The 24,636-nt window shown below is 42.1% G+C and overlaps 1 protein-coding gene across 1 annotated transcript in view; it reads right to left on the reverse strand.

Annotated features, from left to right (window-relative positions):
• Positions 1-16,342: 16,342 nt before the first annotated feature.
• Positions 16,343-24,636, reverse strand: part of MUSK (muscle associated receptor tyrosine kinase) — a 54,024-nt gene continuing 45,730 nt past the window's right edge. The window contains exons 16-17 of the mRNA XM_021525011.2: positions 19,081-19,229; positions 16,343-17,255 (exon numbers count right to left, since the gene is read on the reverse strand). Of these exons, the coding sequence (XP_021380686.2) occupies positions 16,579-17,255; positions 19,081-19,229 (826 nt within the window). The 3' untranslated portion in view covers positions 16,343-16,578. The remainder of the gene's footprint in view (positions 17,256-19,080; positions 19,230-24,636) is intronic.

The raw sequence follows: 24,636 nt of genomic DNA on the forward strand, positions 1-24,636 counted from the left end.
TCATCTTGTTTCATCTCACTGGACATCAGAATGTCTCATGTGGTCACTGGTGAAACAAATGTGTGTGTTGTTCTCTCACAACAGTTTGGAGATAGGAAGTGTAGTGAAGTTTGAAAAACTCCCTGGAGTGGGTGTGGCAGAAAAAAATTAAGCAGGATTCATGATTTTCAGCCTCTACTGGCATGGTCCTTTTGTTCCTAGTACACCTTAAAAGACATCCAACACCTTGAATTTCTATACCTTGCAAGAGCCATGGAAAAATTAACAAAATTGCATCTTTCCCCACTTTTTCATGTATCCATGAAGAGAGCTGAGAGCCAAACCAGCCAGCAAAAAGTGTGTCATTTCAGAATCTTTCCACACAGATCCAATGATGAGCAGAAGTACTCACCAAAAAACTCCTTGAACCATGGCTTAAGACTTATAATTTACTGAGTGCCTAGTGGATAAAATATGCCAAGAGGCTGCTGCTCTCATGCCATTGCTTCTTGACTCCTTTTCCCGAGTTCAATGGGTTCATAGATACATGAAGCTGAGTGCTGGGGTTATGCAAAATAAGAGGCAGGCTCTCTCTAAAAAACTTGCCTTTAAGACCTAACCCCTAAGTTAAATCTATGTAGGTAGATCTTTTATCCTATTTCCAGCCAGGACTTTTACATTAGCCAAGAGGAGGCATGGATAGGACCTGGACAATATCCTATACTACTTCATGTCATTGCCAGGTGAGAGGGTTTGGGGATCTGTTCCCAGGAGAAGGAGTCCCTGCCAGGTTGGCATACTGTGGTGCAGGTTTTCCTGTGAATTGTTTGCCTCTTTCTTGCACCCTCTGCAATTACTATTGTTGCTGTTGTGGTTCATTTTCCTACCTCATTTTTTTTTCCAGTAAAATGTTCTTATCTCCACCTTTTGTGCCTCCAGTTCTCAATTCCAGCCACTTGTAGAGGGAGGGAGAAAGGGAGGGATAACAAGAAAGCAGCTCATGGTTTGGAGAGTCTCAGTGAGAGCACTTAATTGGTGAATACCATTGCTAAAGCACGATAGCTTTCTGTGCTCCAGGGATGTGCTTGGAGCATTACCTCAAAGTGTGCCAGTTAGAACAGGACCTAAGCCAATGCCACTAGGTCAAAAGGAAGAAGCAGAAGAGAAGGAAGAAGCAGAAGAGAAATAACTGGAAATGGAGCAACATACTTTCACTCTGTTCATTATACATGGGCTTCAGGCTTTTCCTTGTCTCACAAAGCTGTGGACTTCTCACCAAACTAGAAGCTCCAAGTTTTGTTCAATCTCTGTTGCTGAGCTTGCTTCAGGCAATCTGGCGCATACTCCCAGATAATTTGGGTTGTGTTTGTGTCTCATGTGATTTGGATCAAGGAAAAAATTTGCATCTATATCAACCTTCTCATTTCCCCATTTGCAAGGGTCTCGCACCTATCTACTACAGCTCATCTTTTCCTTTCTATGCCCTGGTGCATATTGTTGTTCAAAACATTGTGCTAAGCCTTCAGGTCTTTTACCATGATCAGTTTAAAAAAGCAACAAACTATCCAAAAAAACACCAAAATACCAACAGCTTCCTATTTATATTTTCCAAGAGCCTGTCTTTGAAGAGTGCCAATTGGTTCCTTCAGACAAGGATGGTTCCCAGTTTGCAGCAGTGAATTTCTGTTTTGGCAAACGCCAGCATAGCCTTCAGAGGTTTGATTTAGTGCCTGCAGGTGTGGTCTGGCTGCAGGCGCTCCAAGGGAGATTAGGACCAAGCCCACAGGCAGAGGCATCTTGCTGGTATGTCCCTGGACCTCGCTATAGTAAAATGCAGAGTCCAATCAGCAGGAAGAATGATGCTCTGATCCAATGATTTCAGAAGGTTAATTAAGTACTTTATTAAACTATATTATACTATAACTATATTACACTAACAAGAACTACCACTAACACCTAACTAGAAAACCTGTGAGTCTCTCCTAAGAGTCCCAACACACGACACACACGTGGATCCAATTGGGCAGTGAACCCAAACAACTATCACCAATGGATAAACAATCTCCAGAACACATTCCACATGGGCACAAACACAGGAGCAGCAAATGAGATAAGAACTGTTTTGATTCTCTTTTCTCTGCTTCTCTCACAACTTCTCTCAGGAGAAATCCTGAGAAAGCTCAGTATCTCTCTGTTCAGAGGGGTGTGAATACCACATCTCGCTACCAAGAGAAGGGTGAGAGCAGCATGTGTGTCTTCAGGAGACCCTAGGCATGGCTGCGTCTTCTCATTAGGAAGCAGAACAGTGAGTCAGGATACTGGAGTGATGTTTAGCTCTGTCCTGTTGGCACTGGCTTGAGTGGGGCCAGGACTTTGTGAACTGGGACTCTGGGTCATGATCAAGTTGATGTATTCAGGCTCCGTTTCCAGCAATGTGTGAGATTATGGAGACAAGTTAGTCTCTCTGGAAAAAAAAAAAAAAAAAAAAAAAAAAAAAAAAAAAAAAAAAAGTATACTTATTTATGGATTAAAAAATACAGCCTCAAGGGACATGTTTTGAGCAGTACTGGATTTTGCAGCCATCCTGCAGTGTACACTCTTACTTTGTTTGTGAGGAAGGAGGAGGAAAACTGCTTTCCTTACGCTCAAAAATTATTTTGCTGGGCAACTACCAGACTAGTCAGACATGCTGTGGCCCATCTCCCCTATTCTGATCAGAGCTGTCTTGTTAATAGTTTTGTAACTGACAGCCTTGTAAATATTTATGAGCTAATTCCCTGCCCTGAAATGCAATGGCTGTTGTTTCTAAGAGTCCATAGATGCTGTGTGTGTGGCCTGAGACTGCTTGAGTTGGCAGACATTGCCACAAGTTTGAGAGCACACACAAAGACACTTGAAATGTGCAGGCAAAGAGAACTGTGGTCCAGAAACAAAGTATGAAACAAAAGCTCTAAACCTTTTCTGTTCCCCTCCTGGAAGAGATATCAGCTAGCCAAGAGTCAGTTTTATCTCCCCCACAGGGCGTGCAAGAAGAACTGAACTGAAGGAGCTATTAAATTATCTTCAGCCAGCTCTTCCTCATGACTTTTGCTTTTCACAGAATTCTGATTTGGAAGGGAAGTTGACGATCATTGAGTCCAACTCCTGGCCCAACACTTGCACCCAAGTGTATTGTCCAAACACTTGGACAATACTGAGACCACTTCCCTGGGGAGCCGGTTCCAGTACCCAACCACCATCTGGGGAAAGAATTTTTTCTAATATCCAACCTAAACCCTCCTTCATAGGCCACTCCTTCAGGTCCTGTCACCATCACCAGAGAAGAGATCAGTGCTGCCTCTCCTCTTCCACTCATGAGGAAGTTGTATCTGCAGTGAGGTCTCCCCTCAGTCTCCTCCAGGCTGAATAGTCTGAGTGACCTCAGCCACTCCTCACAGGGCTTCACCTCCAGACCCTTCACTATCTTTGTTGCCTTTCTCTGAACACTCTCTAACTATTTAATGTCCTTTTTGTGTTGTGACACCCAAAACTGCCCCCAGCACTCAAGGAGAGGCTGCCCCAGTGCAGAGCAGAGCAGGACAATCCTTCCCTTGCCCAGATGTGATGCCGTGCCTGATGCACCCCAGGATATGGGAGCCCTCCTGGCTGCCAGGGCACTGCTGGCTCATGTTCAGCTTGTCATTGACCAGGACCCCCAGGTTCCCTTCTGGAACACTGCCTCTTATTCCCTGTTCTGTCTGTACATCCAGGGTTGCCCCATCACAGATGAAGAATGTAGTATTGTCCCCTATTGAACTTCATACAGTTGATGATTCCTGAGCCCTCTAATTTCTCAAGGTCTCTCTGCATGGCTTCCCTGTCTTCAAGGAAGTTAACAGATTTTCTATCTCCTCCCCCAGAAAATATTCTGTGCTGTTGTCTCCATTGTGGCAGCATGATCTGTGGGTGTGATTTAAATATGCATCGTATTTTGTAAGTCCAACATCCCCTAAGAAATAGACACACACCTCCTGCAAGGTATCCGAACTGGACAAACCTGTTGACACTTTCTCAGCCCTTTACATCTTTACACCTGTATAGCTCATTCTTGTGTGACCCTGATCCACACCACAGCACAAGCCACAGAACACAGCAGTTATAGCTCCTCTTGAGTTTGTTTTTGTTTTTTTATTTTTGGAGGGAGAAACTTACTTCTTCCTGAAATTTCTTAATTCTGTTTAGATAGAAGAACACAGGTGATTTTTATTTGGGCTTTTTTTTCCATCCATTTTCTAACTTTCTGTGTTTCCATTTGATGAAGTGCCCTGTAGCTTTTTAGGCAGCCAAGAGCTACTTACTACTCATGTCTCAGCCTCTACAAACCTCAATGTTACTGAGTGCAATGCTTATCCTTATCTTGTCCTCAATTTGCTGTTTTATTAGAGGGAGGAGAGTATAGCAGCCTGACTTGAAGAGTCATGTGAGTTACTGCCCTGTTTTCTCAAGATCAGAAAGGAGGATGGGGGAAGGTCTCCATTGGACAGGACTGTCAAATATTTTGGGCAATCACTGTGAGAGTTGATTCCTCCAGCTCTTCTCTTTCCTTTGCCAATTAACACTGAAACAGAGACAGCGCAACAGTACCCAGCCAGTACCACAGTTAGTGATGATGAAACATGTGTAATCCAAACCATTTCCAACTCTGCAGCAGTATTAATTTTTTTCCATTAATGCTTTGTGCCCCAGAATAACTGCAGAAATTTGTCATTGTTTTGTCAAAGAAAGTCAGGGAATAATCATTAATGTAATATATGTTAAAATGAAAGAAAGGAATGGATAGCTTCACCCTCTGCCTCGGTTTCCCAAATACTGTTTTAGCAGTTTCAGTTTAACTGATTTATAAAGTATCTTTCTTGAAGAAGTTAATGTTCTGTACTGGTAAAAAGAGCCCATGAAAGGGCTTTCTAAGGGCCTGGGTTTTTTTGTAAAATAAATTCTCAAAGAAAGGTTCAGGTACATTTGTCATCTTGAACCTCCAGAGATGCCAATCCCAGGGAAAACCAGCCAATTCAGCATTCCTTATTGCTTTTGGAATGCTCAGATTTGTGTTTAACTTAACTGCAGTTGGCCATGAATTGTAGCCATCTCCTAATTGGGGTCAATGGGAATTGTTCAGCTGTCTTCAGTGAGAGCTGAATGAGACCCTATTATGCCAAATGTAATAGTTGTAATGACATATAACATATTTTTGTCTGTACTTTACCCAGAGCAGTGTAAAGAACATGGCTGAACCTGTTTCAGAGAACTATCCTGTTTGGCAATAAGTTTTTGGTTCCTAGTCAGATGTTTATAGGCAAGTCTCTGTCAAATACTGAACTTCTGTGCTCAGAAAGGGATAAACTGCACACACCCTTAGGGCAAGCCTGCTTAAGTATTCTCACCTATTGACTTCATAGCAGCTCTCAGAAGCTCATACAAAATACACAATAGGGATTAATTACTATCTTGATCTCAATCCATTCACAATAGGAGCAGAGAATCTCTCCTTGCTCAGCAACAGGCAGACTATCTTGTGGCATTCACATTCTCTGGGCAGAGAGACATAATTCTGTCTCTCAAGAGAAGCACAGAGAGAAGAAGAGAAAACAATCTTTATCTCTGCTCCTTTGTTTTCTCCATGTGGAATTTGGTAATGGAATTGTTTACCTGAAGTGATTGCTTGATTGGATTCTGGTGAAGGTTGTTTGGGTTCAATGACCAATTGAATCCAGCTGTGTCTCAGACCCTCAGCAGGCAGTCACAAGTTTGTTAGTAGTTAGTTGATAGGTAAGTAAGAAGTAAGTATGTAGAATAGAATAGTGTCTCTTTAAATAGTGTATTAATGTAATTTAGTATAGTTTTAATAAAGCTGATCCTTCAGCCTTCTGATCTGGAGCCAGACATCATAATTTCTGCCCTGTCAGTGTTGCCCTTTTTTTACTATACTATCTCATATTGAATGAACCTCAAATAATGAGTTGGATGTGGTGATTGGAGCCACAAGTTACAGCATTCTCTTCCCACCACACAGGTTTAGGTAACAACTATGGAACCAAGCAAAGTATTTTATGTCTCCTTGTTTTTCCCTCTTGCTCTCCCGCTGCTGCATTGGATCTGTTGCAAGTGTTAGGAGGCAGGGGACTTCCAGTGCCCTCCTGTCATTTGACCTGGGAGACCCACAAGATTAAGTTGTACTGCTGTAGGTGGCAAACTGCCAGATTTTTGCCTTCTTGAAATATGCATTTAATTAAAGAAAAAAATAATAAGACAAATCTCATAGGAAGGGCAGGAAAGACACTCCCTCAGAGCTTGCTGTAACCTATTAATTCAGACAGGCAGGGACTACCAGAAGGCTCTTCTTTATGGAAGTACCTCTGAAGCAAGGGGAAAGAGGGAGAGAGGAAATTTTCCTTGTCTATCTGCCACCAAAACTGCACATCTGGAAGAAGTGCTGAAGGCAGCATCAGGCTATTTTGAGTCTCAGCTTACCAGAAATTTTTATATCTGAAATTTGCTAAACTGTTTGGATCCAATAATAAGTTTGTCACCAGAATATTTTTCATTGCATGCGGGAAACTGCAAGGGGAGGTCAAGTACAGGTCATTCTTATATAATTCTAGCATGAATCTGCATCCACTCGAAAAACTGTGTTATGTATGTATTTACAGCAGCATAGGTGTTATAAATCTTTGTCTTGCAGACTGTTGATATTACAAAAACTTTTCTGTCAACAGTGAGGCTGGCATTTTCATGCATGTTATGAGCAAGCCACATTCTCCTGATAGTACCAAAATCATGGGAAGTTCAAATTCAAGGGTCAGCAAGCTGCACTAACAATGCAGGGGAGAATGAAGGATGAGTCTCACACTTCTGCCCCACTTTTCCTTCCCCAGGAAATGGAGCAGATCAAGAAATGATCCCTGCTGTATCCCACCATGTCTGTTACTTGGTAACAGCATCAACACACTTGCTGCTGCTCAGCTAGGACAAATTGTGTTCTTCAGAAAGACAGAAAAGCCATCCCAAAAGTAGTCACACCCATCCTGGGTTGCCTTGTGGATGTTGTCCTGCAGTATCACAGTGTCTCTCCAACACAAATCCCCACCATTGTGAACAGTGTGTCCCACAAGTCTTTCTCCTTCCTACCACCCAGCCAAGCACTGAGACTGAAAGAAAGCAAGGAGTTTCTGAAAATGCGGAGTGTCCCGTGCCAGCCCTGGGTTCACATCCTTGCTGGGGCAGCAAGCACTGGGATTGTCAGGTTTTTTGGCTGTGGGTGGAGCTGCCTGCTGATTCAGGGAGCCATCTGCAGATGAATCATGGGTTTCTTTGGAAAAAGATCGCCCCAGGAGACACACAAGGCAGCCAGCTGCTTAGGTCAATGGTTTCAGGGTTTGGAAGTGAAAGAACTGCATTTGGCTGCAATCATTTAAAGCTGAGGACTGAGGGCTGTTAGTGACTAGATGGAAAAAGTACTTGCTAAGTACTGCTGCTGATACTGTGCTGGTGTTTTACAAGTTACGGCATTGCCAAATCTGCAGGAAGACTATTACATGACCCTGTGATGTGTGTGACCAAATCAGTTCAGTGCAGGGGTTGCCTTAGGGACACAGGTGGACTTCAGAATCCAGTGGAGTGTGCATGCACCTGTCAGTGCACATTTCCCTATGGCTTGCTGAGGGTCAGGTGCTCCAAACACAGGTGCTTGTGATTTTAACTTGGAAAATGTCTGTGTTCAATCCCATCTGCCAGAGTGGGATCACAGGGTTAGACTTCTCAGCTGAAGTGTAGGTACTATGTGCAGTTGTAGGAGCATCAGTCCCTAGAAGCTTCCTCTGCAAATGAGCTTGGCTTCTTACTCTGTATCATGTAGTCTTTTTTCCTTATGCTTTTCAGTTATTTCCCTTCAATGTTTAATACTGTTGCATCTCTGTCAGCTAGAAACATGGTCAAAAGTCATTGACACAGTCAGTGGGTAGCAACAATTCGAGATGCACGAGAATTTTATTCTGATTCTTGCAGCCCAGCAGGTGCACACCGGGCAGTTGCCTATTGAAGGATGCTCAGGTTCTGGTTCAGAAGGTGTTATAAGCATTATCCAAGAGAAAGTAAAACACAGTACAAGAAAACAAAAAGTTAACATTTTTCTGTCCAGTAACATGCCAATGCCAAGGACAGACCAACCAATTATCCTTTGGGTAGGAGCCACCTGTGATCTGGGCCCAGATTTTACAACCTAGGCCCTTCTGCAAAGAAATCTTAGAAGAGGAGCAGTAAACCATGTATCAGAAGGACAGATATTTGGTATCATTACTCCAACAGTTACCAGCAGATAGTTTAAGAAAAGCACCAGTTCAGATCATACCAACAGCCATAAAGTAGGTTTTTGCTCTTTGTTCCTCCAAAATGCTCTAGCAAACAGCAGCGTAAAGCATTAAAAATGTCAAATGTAATGTAAATTGACAGGCCTCTTCCATATGATTTTTTTGTAATCTGTTTTGTTTTCTTTTTCTTTAAATTTGTTCATACTTTGGCATCTGTAGCCTCCTGTGCATGTAATTGTGCCCAATATGTGATTTTTTGCATCCTTGTTTTGAAGTTCATTGGAAGCCTCTTCATTTCAGTGCTGGCAGAAGCAGTGAATAATTATCAGCCCCACTAATCTCTGGGTAAAGTGAGAATTTCCAGTGAAGGCAAAGAGGATCTCAGAGTTCCAAAAGCATGAACTGTGCATATTTTTTATTGTAGACAGAGATATTTTTATTTCATGTGTAAGAATTTAATTTAACATCTTATCTCAAGTTATTTTTAAAAAAACTTCTTGCTAACAGATAATCCTTTGTATGGACTGGCATAAAAGGGTAAAAGTGTAGTAGTAGCAGCTACTTGACTGCATGGTAGCTGTCCAAGAAAAATATTTGTGTAAGTCTTGCTGAGTCAGGGTATGTTTCTAAATAGGCAGATTATCTCTCTTATTGACAGGATTTATCTCACACAAGCAAAATCAAATACTCTTCTGTCCTGTAGGCTCAGGGCAATAGTGCATATTGTTAGCAAAAGAGACAACAATTCTCTTCAACACAGTCTGTAAGTATCCTAGGGTGGTGTCTGTATGAGGTGAGGTACATAGTAAAATAGATTAGCCAAAAATGTATTGTTTTGTCTAGACAGGTGTCACCTGGTGCCCAAACAGTCACAGTTTTTCACATCTGAGATTACTGAGAGGACAAATCATTAAAATGCTTTGCTGTTGACATGAAGATCTCACATGTAAGACATACCAATACCAAGTTGTCTTGTCCATTCCCCTGCCAGTCCACAGCTGTTGGACTGCAATGTGCTACTGACACAGAGCTATAAATCAGAGCAGTTTCTCTTGAAATGTGGCTGTTCAGCAGCCTAGCGGCATGCAGACGCTCCTGGCAAAGTTCATCAGGGCCAGTACTGACACCCAAACCTGGGTGGCTTTTCATTGCTGGAAGTTTTGAGCTGAACATTTTGTACAGTCCTCTCCAGGAGCTCTTTCCAAACCAAATGCAGCCTCCCAGCCCCAAAAAGACTTGCATCTGTATTGTGGGTCAGGTACCTGCTGGGGGTAGAGATGGTGCTGCTCTATACAGGGGCCAAAAAGCCACAGCTTCACCACTGTAAGAGGTGTGGAAACATACTTGTTTAGTGATGTTGCCCTGCTCCACAAACAGACACCTACCTGGACCCTGTGATCAGATGAAAGTGGTGCATTGCTGGGAGGAAAGAAAAGAGAGCAGGGCTGCCCTGCTGCTTGAGAAGAGCACAAGGTGTGGAGAGTTCAGAGTCTTGGAGCATGAGCATCAAGAGAACTCATTGTGTTCCTAAACAGAAGAAAAACTAACAAAAGCACTGCAAATAAATGTCGGTCGAATCTGAGATAGTCTAGCATAGGACTGACTGTGCCTGGTATTGTATCGCTCAGGAAAATGGTGTGCTCCTCAGCTGACGAATGCCCTACTTCTTGCTGCACTTCCTGTGTAGCGGTCCCACACCATCTCCTCTGTTTGCAGCCAGACACGGGCTTCTTCACAATAACCAAAGCACTCCTGTTCTTCAGTGTCACTGCTTTGAAGTTAGCACTGCTTTAAATAAGAAGTCAAATTTAGCACAGCATGATCTCAACATCCAGAAGGTGAATAATGCCCATTCATTCATCTAGCACTCCTCATTTCTGCACAGATCCCCTCTTCCATTAAGATTTTTGTTTACATAAAAGTTAGCTAGCCTATATAAACTCCTAAAGTGTAACATCTCTTTTATGTAAGAGCCATGGAGGAGGGCAAATAAACATACAAGTGCTTCAATATGTTCACTCATGCCCTGTAGAAATGTATGGTGTGGTTATCTCACAGTCAAAGTAAGCACACTGGCCTATAAATGGAAAAAGATTTAAAGCATCCCAGCAGTCAGAAGAAAAATATTTCTTCAATAAATATAATAAATTAATTAATTTATTGCTTTTTGGTCCAGATTTATCATAAAATCTTCTGTCTATCAGTTCCTGATGAAACCCTTATTTATTCAATACTAAATTTTGTGGGATACTATAAGATGCTGTTTTAGCACATGAATATGTCAGTGGTGTAAAGTATAACCTTTGCTAAGGGCTACCACTCCAGCACTGAAGAAAATTTCTAGTTCTGGTTTTAATGGCAGCTTCAAACTCCTCATATGTTCCCCTTTCTACAGTTACAACTGGCCACTGTGCCACTAAGTACGGACAGAGGCCTCCCGGAAATGCTCTTGGCTATGCACAGCACTGTATGAAAAGGTGAGTTTCTAAAGATTTGTCAGTGAATGGGTACATAATTTTTCTCCCAAGGCTGAGAAACTTGTAAAACACCCGTGACATTATTATGATAGTCTGTGGTTTTGGTAGAATAGGTGAATTGATAGGTGTTTTTTTTTCTTTTTTTCCTTCTTGTTAATAATAAAATTATCCTAATCCTGCATTTGAACACCACTGAAATCCTGTGGATTCTTTATGAAATATGAAAAGCTGCTTCATGGTACTTCTGAGCTTCACACCAGCAGCAGAGGGGCAGCATCTCCCACATCACTGCAATGACAGAAACTTAGCAAAGGCCTCTTAGGACTTTGCTTTGAGGAAGCTAGATGTCATTACATTCAGCTGAAGATACAAAGATTTCAAATGAATGAAAACACACAACAAGGAATTTGCATGGAGGATTTAGTGAAACTTCTTTTGCCCTCCCCACAAATCAAGCTTGCTCACCCTCTTCCCATACACACCTACACAAACAAAAGGATATGCATTTACAAAATCACATATAAAAGTCAAGGAAAATTAAATTATCTATTACATGCTTCTGCTTTTCCCAGCCACAAGTTAATCTCATTGCTTCATGCAGATGGCTGAATTACCCAAAATACTCAGGGTGACACAAGGCACTGGGGACATCATCACATTGAGCTGTCTGGTTCAGGTGACCTCAGAAGGGGGTTGGAAGGAGGGAAGCCTGGCAGAGATTGTATTGCTGAAGACAACAGGTTCTGTCATAGGGTCAACTTTTTAGCCAGGCTAGAAGAATGTTTCTCTACATATTCAAAAGTCTGTTCATTTGGTGGTGGGAAATGAGTGCACCACTTCTTGTGCCTTAAAAAACTTGGCATGTAACAGTCAACACTTTAATATGGTTCAATCTGACTGAGAAGATGAAAAAATTACTCCTTTCCTAATTCATTAATGACTTCTTCAGCAATATTTACAAAACATTTTTTCCTCTAAGGTTTCTAGCAAGAAGATTTGCAGAAAACACTTTGTATTGGGGGATGTCAAGGGGAAGAGAGAGAAATAAAGAATGTACTTTCCAATTTGCCTGACTAATTGTAGTCAGAAAGTTTTGTTTGATTCCCCATTTCTGATTGTAATAGATTTGCAATTTATTTTTAAATAGTTAAAATTCCCATAGACTTACTGAGTGAGTTCATCTTCAAGGATCGTGTGCAGAAAAAAAGAAATTATAGCCTTTTAGATAAACTCATAAGCATGAAACTTTGCTCAGTTGTATTCTACAAACAACAAACAATTTCATTTTGATTTTATATCACACTTAAATTCCACACATCTAGCTGTGAGACCAGAATCCAGGCACAAATACCAGCAGATATTTGGAGGGAGACAGATGTCATTCCTATCTGTGTGAGGAATCTTACACCTTGGAATAGTCATAAAGGGACTCCATTCTACATTACTGTAAAAACATTCTCTTTTCCCTTGTCCCACCTTACTGTGCTCTCATAATGTAAAATTTCTTAATGTGTTCCTACAGCACCCAATTTAACCCACCAAAACAATATGCCTTTCAGCACACATAATAAATTAACTTATTACTGCAACTGCCTGCAGTATAATCACTGTAATGAAGATATTTTAGTAAAATGAAACATATCCCTATTCAGGAAAAAAAAACCCACAAAAACAAAAACTAAAGCAAAAAAACCCCAGAAACATGCTGGAGAAGGAAAAGAACAGAGATAACAGAACTAGTATTATCCTTTTCAATGTCTCTTTATTTTATAAAATATTGCACACAGGAGTTACACAGGTTAGATAGTGAGAAATGTACATCTCTGCTAGGGATGTCTTTCAAAGCCATCATTTATAAAGATATAACAAACATTCACAGAATAAGAACTTAACTAGTATATTCCCTTGAGTAAATGAGATGAGACAGTTACGTTTAGCCTACAGTGTTCGAGAGGATCTGAACCAAACTTGATCATGTTGTAAACAGTGTCCAATCAATTATGGAATTTATGCTTATAAAAGTGCATTTTAAATGCACCTGTTAAATAAAGGCACAGGAACGTGAAAGGATTTCTGTGTTGTTCAGTTGGTCAGATTTCACATATGTCACCCAGGATAAAGATGTGTCACCCAGGATAAAGATGTATATGTGCTGCCAGTGCTCAAGGCAGCACACCTGCAAAGGGAATAGGTACATAAAATGTGCTGCAAATCCTCTTCTTGGGGTTCTTATCCAGTTGCCCAGATTGCTGGCTCCCTTTGCTATCAGTGGGAATGGGAACCAAAGCAACAAAAAGGTTAATTTTAAATTTGCATGTTAGTATGGTCCCTGCACAAGGGTGACATGCAAAATCATGAAGCATTCCATATTTTTTGGGCCAGTATGGACAGAACTAAATGTAGAAAAGTGTTCTACCTTGCAGGATACAAATGTTCTAAAATGAGCACAAAAATGTTCATTTTTGATTCATCCTCTCTCTCCAGACGAATTATGAATACAAACTAGAAAAGCAAAATATTTTTGCTTCCAAGCAACTTTTTTGAGCAACAAACTTTTCTTGCTCTTCTACTCTCTCATAATCCCTTTGTTTACTCCCATTCAAAAAATTTCATGTTACATGATAGTTGTACAGAAAGTCTAGAAGAATCTGGCATTGTACACTGTATAACACATAATGAAGACATCAGAATTTTAAACATAAGGAGGAGAAAAAAAATCTGTGAAAGAAGTCATATCATGAAAGCAGTCAACCTCCAGCTCCTAGCAAGCTGAAAAGCATACAGCAGAAGAAAATTGTAATATCCAGCTACACACTAAGGCAGCAGAAATCCTGCTACAATTTAATCCTCAAAGGACAGCACCATCTAGGTGCTAAGCCCTCCTGGTGGATCAGTGCACAGAAGTGATTACCATCCCTGGAGAATGTATTGCTGAGAGCTTCTCTGTCTCAAAATTATCTCTTTCCTCCTGCAAGAAAGGAAGCTTTTCCCCTCCTGACCTGCAGACACTGACTACTTCACATTTCAGTATATGCTTACAATGCAAAGGCTGGAATGCTGGATGAGGAAGACCAAATTTTCCACTGTTATCCTAAATAGGGGGCCACTGAGACATGTGTTTGGGTTAGAAAAATGAGATTAAAAGGGCTACCCTTCCAAGTTTATACGAGTCTTTCTTTCACAAAGAAAGTGAGTGAAAATTCCTAGCATGTGGCATTACAGGCAGCTAACAAGAAGAAGACTATGATTATGGTTTTGAAATAATTTTCCTGGGGGAATGGGAGAATGAACAACTGAAGGCAGCACTGGGATCCTAGAAGACAGAAAGGCAGACTGTCCTCCAGGCTGTAAATGGGTGTGTTTGTGTACATTTAGCACATGGTGCAGATTTTGCACCTGTTACTGCGCGCTTTGCTTAGCACAAGAATCATTCCAGCTTCAGAGGAGGTGCTGGGTACCTGGACCCACACCACTACCCACACACAGCTTCTGACCCTGTCCTCTCTAAAGAGTGTGACAAAATGCCTGATACCTTGAGCACTGCAAGGATCTTGAATGTGCCCCCTCCCTTACAGAGATGATGCAAGTCCTGGGCTGTGTGTTTGGACTCAGCTCAGCATCACCCCCTCATCCCTCCAGACCTGCCTCCTCACTTCTGCCTCCTCAGAACAGGGAAGACAGACAGGGAGCTGATACAACCTAACAAATTCAACTATGTACACTGCAACGTGGTCATAATGTGATAAAAGGAACTGTATAAGGAACTCCAGTAAAATTTTTTATTGAAATTGAGGGCTTTGGGATTTTCAAGGGTGTCTTTAGCATCCAGACCTCAGTAAACTGTTGTGTGATAGCATGATGAGGACTGCTAAATGAGTAAGACAACACTGGCCATTTTGTGCTCACTGTGCAGATACCATTTTAGCATTTCAACATTTTGCAGCCCAGATCTCTTTTCTTGCCACTGTTTTTGGTAATTGCAAGCTCTTTGCTCCAATTGAAGGCGACAGCAGTGGTCTGAAAACATTAAATCATGCTGTTGTGGCTGCAATCGGAACAAACTATGGTTATATGAGAAAAATCCAACAAAACCAACAAAATAAAACCCCAAACAAACAGGAGAGCAGCAGAAGAAGGTATGGACTTTCCAGTTCTATTCTTTATAATGGTTCACAGACTTTTTCAAGCTTACCTTTCAGAAACCATAGATAGCTGCTCTCTGGTGCTGCTTTCTGTGTAGGCTAAACCAGTGTGTGCCAGTTACAGAAGCCACACTAAACACTCATTCATTTGCACTCCTGCTCTATAGTCATAGTGCACATCCCTGCCTCAGGCTGTATTTTGTATTAGCAACGGAGCTCTGGCATAACTGCTCCTCACTCACAAGGAGCTAAAAGGTCACACCTGTCACCAGAAGAATAAAATTTTCTTTGGTACTGAAGTATCCATTACAATTTGGAGAACCTTTAGCAGAGAAACCTTTGGTGTTTGGAGATGGGCTGTGGGTTATCTGTACCTGAGGCAGTCTCATCTTTGCCCTGCAGATGGACAGTTTGCAGTTCTTACATGCACCCACTTTCTCCACTTTCTCCTAACTGACAGGTTGTCCCAGAAGGACACTGGTGGCTGACATGCACCTTCCCAGAAGGACACTGGTGGCTGACATGCACCTTCCTTACTTCTCTGTCTCTAACCTGCAGCACAAGGAAAGGTGGCCAGCAAATACTGTAGTCAGACTTAGGAGAGTCTGTCAGGAAAGGAAACCAGAAACAGGAGGCAAAGATTGTAAAGGAAAAGGAAATAAGCAATTAATACAACCTGCCATGCTTCTGCAAGAGGGGATGCAGTTCTTCCTGCTTTTGGCATGGTGAGGACCATGCAGTGGCAAATAAATACCCCTTGGATGCCTATGAGGTGCAGCACCAGGCCTTTGGGATTAATTTCTCCCACAGTACCAAATGGCTTTGTTGCTTCAAGGGAAGGTAGGTAAGATGTGCTGAGATGCTTAAGGAAAGCTTTTAGGTGAGACTTTAACAAACATCAAGTGAATGTGACTCTGGATTTCCCACACTGGAAAACAGAAAGTGTCACGCTTTACAGGCGTTTGCCTATCTCTGTAACACTAGATGCAGGTGGCTGCCAGTGGTCCAGCTCCTGTTTTGACTCTGTCAGTGTTATTGCAATGAGAGAGAGTGGAAGTCAAAAGGAAAATTAAAGTGGTGTATGGATTTAGAAACATCCTTTTTCTGCAAAAATGACTGAGTATGCAAAAACAAAATAGTAAACACTCTGCAAAAATAACATAATAAATGGTATCCCCAAAAGAAGATTGAACTCTGCAACCTTTTTAAAAAATAATACTAGAAAATGTAAGAGAAAGGGGGAAAAAAGGTAAAAGCCAAGAAGGCAAATGCAGAAGGGCATGGTGGGATCTGTTAGGAAGGGAAGAAGCAGTGCTTAGGAAGAAACAGAAATTTGCCTTCCCTGGGCAACTCTGTGCTCCTGGAAATGCTAAATATAAGTACTGGGTTAGCATGACCAGCACTCTCACCAACCTGAGGAGTCCTTGGTGGCTAAAGGTCAGCCCTGTTGTTTGGCATGTACAGTCCTGCTCAAGGAGGTGCATAGAGGGGTACAGTCTATATTTCTGCTTGGCAGTGGAACTGTTTCTCCTCCCTGAGTGGGACATTGTGTCAAGCCACCATTGCTCAGGAGCTCATGCGCTGGTCCAAGTCAGTCTGAATAGGTGGACACAGGAGACAAGGAAGGAAACGTATCCCTCAGACAGACATGTTGGCCACGGCCCTCTCGTACATGCGCTCCAAGATGCGGTGGATGCTGGCAAAGCCCGGCCGGTCAGCAGGCAACCTGCTCCAGCAGAGGCGCATCAGGTTGTAGAGCTCCAGAGGACAATTGTCTGGGCAGGAGAGGACGTTCCCATCCCTCACGTAGTAGATGACCTCTTCATGAGCCATCCCATAGTAAGGCTGCATGCCGTAGGAGAAGATCTCCCACAGCACCACCCCATAGGCCCACACATCAGACTCTGTGGTGTAGCGGTTGTAGAAAATGGACTCAGGGGGCATCCAACGGATGGGAATGGCATCGTTCTCATTTGCTTTGTAATAGTCAGCCGAATACATGTTCCTCGAGAGACCAAAATCTGCAATTTTCACCACCATATTCTCCCCCACGAGGCAGTTCCTGGTGGCCAAATCCCGGTGGACAAACTTGCGCTCAGAGAGGTACGCCATGCCAGCGGCAACCTGTTTGGCAATGCAGAGCTGGCTGGTGCAGCACAGCGCCAGGGGGTTCGGGAGGCGCAGCCTCGTGTCCCCACTGCCCTGCGCCAGGCTGCAGAGGTTGCGGGGTGAGCGGTCGCGCAGGTACTCGTTCAGATCCCCGTAGGCCATGTACTCGAACAGCAGGCACATCGGCTTCCCAACTGCACACACGCCTGGGAGAGGACAGACCAAACAGGTCATTTCTGTAGCAAAGAGAGTTCTGCTGTGCCAAAGCCAAAAAGCACAAAAATGCTCACACAAAAGGGAGGCTTTCAACAAGAGAGAGATGACCATGCAAATACCATCCACTCCGCATGCATCCATCATGCATGTTGCCTCTTTTGAAGCTCCTTCATCAGGGATCTAATGCTGAGCTCTGTGGATGATGCTAACAAGTCATGTACAAGCCTGCATGCACAATTTTTCTCGACATCCCAGGTAAAACACAGAGTTTTGGAGCTATGTTTAATTAAGGGCCAATCCTGCTTAAGTTAGCATCAACTTAAGTATTGCCTCTTCTCAGGTGCAACTGCAAGGCCTTTCAGGAAGTAACATTTAAAGTTCTGATCATGTTATTTTTTCAATACTTTTCTTTCTTGCGATTATTGTATTATTACAAAAATAATGTTGTTGTAGGGATGACACATATGCAGAAAGACTTCAAAAGTATTTGCAAGAGGAGTGTTCAAGGGTTCAGTGGAAATTGCAAAGAAACTCCTGCCCTTATGGATTTTTCTTTTCTTCAAACAAGTCATGCAAATAAATTTAGTTGAGGAATTATTTTTGGCATGACAGATATTCAAAAATGAAAGAAAGACAAATCAAAAACAGATAGAAGAACAGAAACATTTGCCATATCTGTTAGATGCAGAATGCAGTCCTACTGAAGGGCACATGCTTGGCACTTTATCAGCTTTATTGGTGGGCCTGCATTAACCACACTTCCATGAGCCTTACTGATCATACAGTGATATAGTAATATTTGTGCTCCTAACTGCTAACCAGCAAAGGCCAACATTTAAAATGCATGTGTTTTGCTTTGTTAGGGTCATCATTTAGCAATTGGTGATGCAACTTATTGTGAAAACTGAAATTCTGGTTGATGACCTAATATTTGAATATTTGAGGAAAATCAAATGGCTGTTCCCAATCTGATGACATCAGGATCTGACAAGCATGGCAAGTGTACATGAAACATTTATCATCTAAGCTGTTTTTAACAATGTGGCTATTTCTCCACAACCCCATTATGTCATAGAGTTTGTGCCTGTACCTTTGTTCTTTTCTAGCCTGAAATATGTTAACAATAAACACAAAGTTTAGTCAAGCATGGTGCATTTCTTGCTTCTCTTTTCTGTAGCCAAAGTACCTGTATCAACCCAGCTTTCCCTAAATTGTGGTTTATCCAAAATGTTGTGGAGCTTCCTACTGAAATAAATTAAGAACTCAGAAGCCCCTGTTCATGAGACTCAGATCTGCATACAGCAACTTAGAGCAGGATTGCTAGATAAAGGTGGCCAGCAGCATCTACTTTAGAAAAAAAAAATACAATCTTCTAAAAGAATATTTTTGGTCAGCAGCTTTCTTCTCAAAAAGTGCCTTATTAACCAAGTTTCAGGATCAAGACTTTCTTAAAAAAATCCAACAAAGAAGTATCTCCTTTCACATGAGAATGGAAGGAAAGGAAGAGACCGTTTTTGTGGCTGGATTTTTGTTCATTTAATTTTGGTTTTTTAAATGTTATTAAGTGTTCAGACATCACAATAGTAAGTGGGGCCTATGAATCTAGCAAGAGTTTTGCTATTTCTTTTCAGTACCCATAAAATAAATCACAGTTTAGGAAGTTCACATCTTCCCTGTAAGACATCTGGATCAATGTTATTAGACTGGAAACAGAGTTAGGCAGCAAAATGGCCAGCAGTATAGTCAGTGCAACATGAGGAGGCTTTGATGTGATGCACCATCCTGTTAAGGCAACAGGATGCCTCACTGAGATACCTAAAAGCTTGACGATATGCGGATTGTCGAACTCTGCCATGAGAGCTGCTTCCCTCTGAAAGTCAGCCTGCATGTCTGCAGATGCTTCCTCCTTCAGCATTTTCACTGCTACCATGGTGAAAGGTTCATATGGCAGCAGCCCTGGGGCCCTGAAAGGAAAGGTAAGAGAGGAAACCATCAGTGATGAATACATGCAACACTAAATGTAGGTATGTAGGTTCTGTTTCTGATGCAAAAGGAGAAGATGACCAGGAAAAAAAAAAAAAAAAAAAAAAAGGAAGGCCCCAGAACCAACAAACAGAAGGAACCTTAAAGCCCAGTTTCATCTCTTGGGACTGCAATATAGAGGTCTTTAATTTGGTTCAGGTAGGTCTAAATTCAATATTATGTCCGGTAAAGACATAAATAAGTAACAGGCTGGTAAGAAGCAACTGCTCCCTAGGCTGGAGATCACATCATAAACTTAATGGAGGACAGGATGGACTCTTCAGTCCAAACAATTCACTTTTGGTGTGTAACAGTGGAGTTAAAAATAAACCTATTTTTTATTACATTTATGAAAGAGCCTTCTTTCCCATACCTGGCAGTAGTGACTTTGGTATATCTGGCTATTGTTAGAGTGAAAGTAACAATTACATGAAGTGTATTCCCTTGGTTTTGTAAGGAAAATAGCCTTTTGTTACTGTTCTCTGTGTATGTTTGTGGCATGTGTATGCGCCTTTAACAAGTTATAAAACCATTTGCTAATTTCAGCTGCATTTAATGTGGTGTAGCTGAGGTCTAGAAAACAGTTAATATTTCTTCAAGATTTGTGGAAATGCATGACAGGACAAAGTAAACCTGTGCCTTATCTGAAAAACAAGTTAGTGTGTAAATACACTTGCAAATCTTCAACTGAAGCTTACCAATACAAATCCTTAGGAAACAGAATCCTGGCTTAGAGCAACAAACTTGTTTTCTTATCCACAGATCCCTGCACCTTCAACAAGTTTAATTAGATGGGCTTGCCAAAGATTTAGGTAGCTGTTGCCAGAGAAGAGTATTTTTCCACTCTTCAAACATGCAGTAAACCTCAGATACACATTTTGTGTCCTGCACAAATTCTTCCCAGGGGCCTTGCAGCTAGAACACATTCCATACAGGTAGCCAGCCAGAGCCCATGGGGAGTGGTGCCCATTCATGTTGCTACACCAGCCTGATTGCCCTCCCATTGCTCAAATGCCAGGTTATTTTATTGCTCAGTAGCACCTAGAGGAGATTCCGATTTCCAAAGCAAACTCCAGCTTCCTTGTCTTCTACTTCAGACTTCTACTTCCTTGTCTTCTACTTCTCTTGACAGTTGCAAGAGTTGTGCTTGGATGCTGTAAATGTCAAATGTCACTGGATGGCAGGGTGTCCATCAAGAAAGGAATCAGAGGTGGCTACATCACAGCTGAGGCACACAGGCAAGGAGGTCTGGCATTCCAGAGCAGAGGATCGGACCCCACACTTGTCTGCTACTGCCTCCATTACAGCACAATGTCTTCCTTCTTTTCCCCTGTGCTGGCAGCAGTTCCCTGTCTAGTAGGAGGGGAGGAGTATGAGCACCTACCACCTGCTGTCAGTTCTCAGCACTAGAGACAGCAGCAGCAACCTGAACAAATAGAGAATTTAAAAGTAAAAATAGGACAGCTTTATGTCTTCCAAATAGTCTCATAGAATACCATCAGCTCCGACTAGCAGACCCAGCACAAAGCCAAAGCAGGGGTGGACGGAACTCAGTCCTGCCTGCTTTGGAGACAGAAACTCACCCCAGGCTTATGCACACCCAGCCACCCAATTTCACTGAATTCTGTAATGAAAACTAACCTAAATGTAACCAAGAGAGGTTAAGTTGCACAATGCCTTTTAACTGGCCCTCAGGTAAAAGAAGTTTCACCTTTGGTAGCTCATACTGATGCAGTACAGTTTTTAGCAGACCTGAGAAACTCACACTGCTCTGGCACAGTCTGAAGTCTTGGCAGACAGCTATCAAATTTGACCTCTTTCATGCTGTAATGACAGGGGCACATCTACAGGGTAGCAGTGGAAAACTGCTGCCTCTGAACCTGGAGAATTCATGTGAAGAGCCAGAAGGGGAAGTTTTTTTTGAAAAATAGGTTAATTTTCTCCTAGAAATGGGAAGCATAAAAAGAAATTAACTTATGTAATCTCTCTTGCAATTAATGAAAAGCTGAGGAGAAATTTACACTGTGCACAGGGTGGACAGCAACAGTCCTTTGCCTGCTTCATCACCAATAGATTTGTGCACCAGAGGCATCAATTGGCATTTAAGTACATGCCGTTCAAAGAACTAACCAGCAGCACAGTTAAGAATTTCACTCTGAGCCTATCTGGACAATGTCTGACTTAAGATCCCAGTCAGGTTTTCTTTCCAAAGCAGTAACTATGTAAAAAAATGAGGAGCAGTCTGAACTTGTATTTTGTACCTGTATTAGTCTGAATCCACACTATTTTTCAGCTATATATAAAGCAGCAGGTCAAATAAATACCCTTTGCAGATGGAGAGAACATGAGCAGACTTCTGTCAAGAAACTCTGACCTTAGGAACAGCCTTGTCCCTAAGGAGGGACAACAAGTTGTGCATTTGTAGAGTAGGTCTACCAGCCTACTAGCAAAAGCTCCATATTGGCCTTCTAGCAAAGACTCCACATCCAGGCTTTTAGGCAATCCTGATCTTCAGGCTTAGCCTGGACCACACAGCTCCAGCTCTGGAAGAAAACTTGCTTGCTGGTCTGCGCTGAACTGCACAGAGCTGGTGCTCTGGCAGCCTTGTGAGGCCAGCGTGGTCCTCCCAGGAGGAGAATCAGCCACGAGGACCTAGCAGTCACAGACCTGAGCCAGTCTTGAATTTTGTTTTAAGCATGGTTACTTCCTTATCCTTCCAAGTGTGAAGCTGCTCCTGGTGAAGACAGCAGCCTTTCAGGAGAAGCTAGTAAATGATGGCTAGACACTTCCTGTCCTAACATGTTGCTTGACCCAGGAGTGAGTAAACACTGAATCAGGACTCACAGCAGCCAACTGGCAAAGGCATTGCTTGGCACTGACAGCAGAGCTGTGTTTACAGAAGAGCGAGAAACATGAGAGCAAGAGAAGTAAGAGGATTGCTAAACTTAGCTCAAGATGTCCATTTAACACATGCAGGAAAGTACATTTTATCCTTCTGAGATGGGACGGCAATAATTTGAGTTTTGATAATTTCAGTAACCTGGATGGACACACAGCTTGTACTAGGGGATCAGAAGTCTGCACTGATCTGCCAGCAAGTGCACAGAAATGTCCATATCTTATAAGGAATTATAAAGCCTTGGAGGCATTTTTGATAGAAATTGTAATAAAAAAGGAGGTCCCTAAGAAGCAATATTTCTGGGGCTCCTTCCCTGAGCCACAGAGAGCAAGCATCTCTCAGGATATGGTATTTCTCCCTTTGCAAATGCTAGATAAGATGTGATACTTCCTTTTTTTCTCCTGTGTCTTTTTCTCTCAGTTTCCATTGACAATAACAAAAAGGCTTAATTGAAAGAAATTGCAGTGCTGAAGTGTATGAAATCCACATGAAATATCTTTACACCACTTTGGCACTTGATTAACTAGCACTTTGGTGACATTGGAATGCTCTTTGAGAAGTTTTTCTTGATATCCATGAAAGTAATTTCAACCTCAGAAAGGTCTGTGAAGCACTCAAATTGTATTAAAGCTCCCAGAGTAGGGCCAAAGCAGCACTTGGGAAGCAGAATGTCTTCCCTGCTCACACAGGTGAAGACTCCTGCAGCATGAGCAGGAAGGTGATGCACCTCAGGGCACCCTGAGTGCTGTGCTAAGGCTGGGACAAGAGCTGCCCTGTGCCCCTGGTGTGCAGTGCCCCAAGCACAGCTGTTGTGCAGTTTCTATAGCTGTGTTCTTGTTTCAAGCTCCGATGTGTTTGGCCATCCAGGCTAATAGTTCATCACAGGCTAGGCATCTGTGACAATCCCTCTGTGTGCCCTTTGAAATTTGTTATTTTTAGTTCTCTCAGTAATAAAGAAAACTATGCTTACTTTTCTTCCATTAGAAATAGTTTATCTCTTCATTAGAAAAAAAAAGAAGTCCATCACAGCTATCTAAACTGTTTCCCAGCTGTAACATGTCTAACCTGTATGGAACTAATTTTCTAGCAAGTAAATCAACAGCTTAACTATAAACATTACAAATACCTGCATTATGACTGCTTTTTGCAAGGATAGTCCTTTACTTTGGCAGTCAACAGAAGCATTTCACCAAGCAGATATTGGCCCATGGTGGGACTCTAAACCTTCCCTGGGTTTTTATGAGGTCATCATACACTATTCTAGATACAGCTACAAAATCAGCCATGCTCCATACTTGTTAATTGCAAATGACAAAGATTACTGCCCTGACAAAGCAGGGAACTGTACACTTTCTTCTAGGAATTTGGGGATGGGACTTTAGGAGGAAACCATTATTGTCCAAAGATTGTCTTGCAGAAATTATGGATCCTGTCAAGAAAAACTAGATATCTTCCATCCTCCTCATTTTTGGGGTTGTCAATTAAAGATTTTTCACATTTGTGAAAGTATGCAACCTCACTTCCCAAGCTATTATCAAAACTGGGCTGTTCTCTAATATGCTAGGTTTAAAACATTTAACAGTGGCTGCAAATTCCAAAAAAAAAAATTGAGAAACTAACTAAAGAGGACACTGTAGAAGTGTAGAGATAAGAGAATTTATGCATGTTACTCAAACACTGATAGCCAGATAGCTATGGAGCCAACCGAGGATTGTTATGGCTGGAGAAAGGAGCCATACAGAGGTAGGGCAACATTTTTCTGAGACAAGTGTCCTTGTTCTGGTTCCTGGAGATAAGCACAACACCATACATCAGAGGCGCAGGAATGAGGCTGAGAAGTAGGTGGGAATGGACTGCAAGGGGGGATCAAGAGCACTCAAGACCCCCAAAGCCCCCAAACCATTTCCAGAAAGGTCTGGAAGGAGGGGGTACCCATGATAAATCACTTTGTATAGAAAGTGAGGAAATTAGCTCTAGGGCACAGAAATTTTACTATAAAAAGGTACCCCCACAAAACCTAGGTATACATGTGCCCTGAGACCATAAACTTTCTGTCAGCTGAATTGATGGTGGAGCCAGGACCACTGATTTCTTTTTTTTCCTTTCTTCCTTTCTTTCTCTCCTTCTATCTTTAATCAATCTTTTTGTCTCCCTTCTTTTTCACACTACCCCTTTATTCAAAACCCAGTGGGCTGTGCTAATACAGGAGGTTAGGGACAATAAAAGCTATTTCCATGGAAGGTGAGTCATTTACCAATAAAAAAATGTATACTTTTGCAGATACTCTGGCTTTTGCCATTTCTTTCACCCACAAGCATCTATAAATCTTGGATGTGCATTTTCCATTAAGGCTGGGACACAAGAGACACATGACCATACACCCATCCCCCCTCTGCCTCCGCACTGGCTTATGTAGGGAGGGGTTTTTGGGGATTTTTGGTTTGGTTTGG

The sequence above is a fragment of the Lonchura striata genome, chromosome Z (assembly GCF_046129695.1).
Source record: "Lonchura striata isolate bLonStr1 chromosome Z, bLonStr1.mat, whole genome shotgun sequence".
Lineage (NCBI taxonomy): Eukaryota > Metazoa > Chordata > Aves > Passeriformes > Estrildidae > Lonchura > Lonchura striata.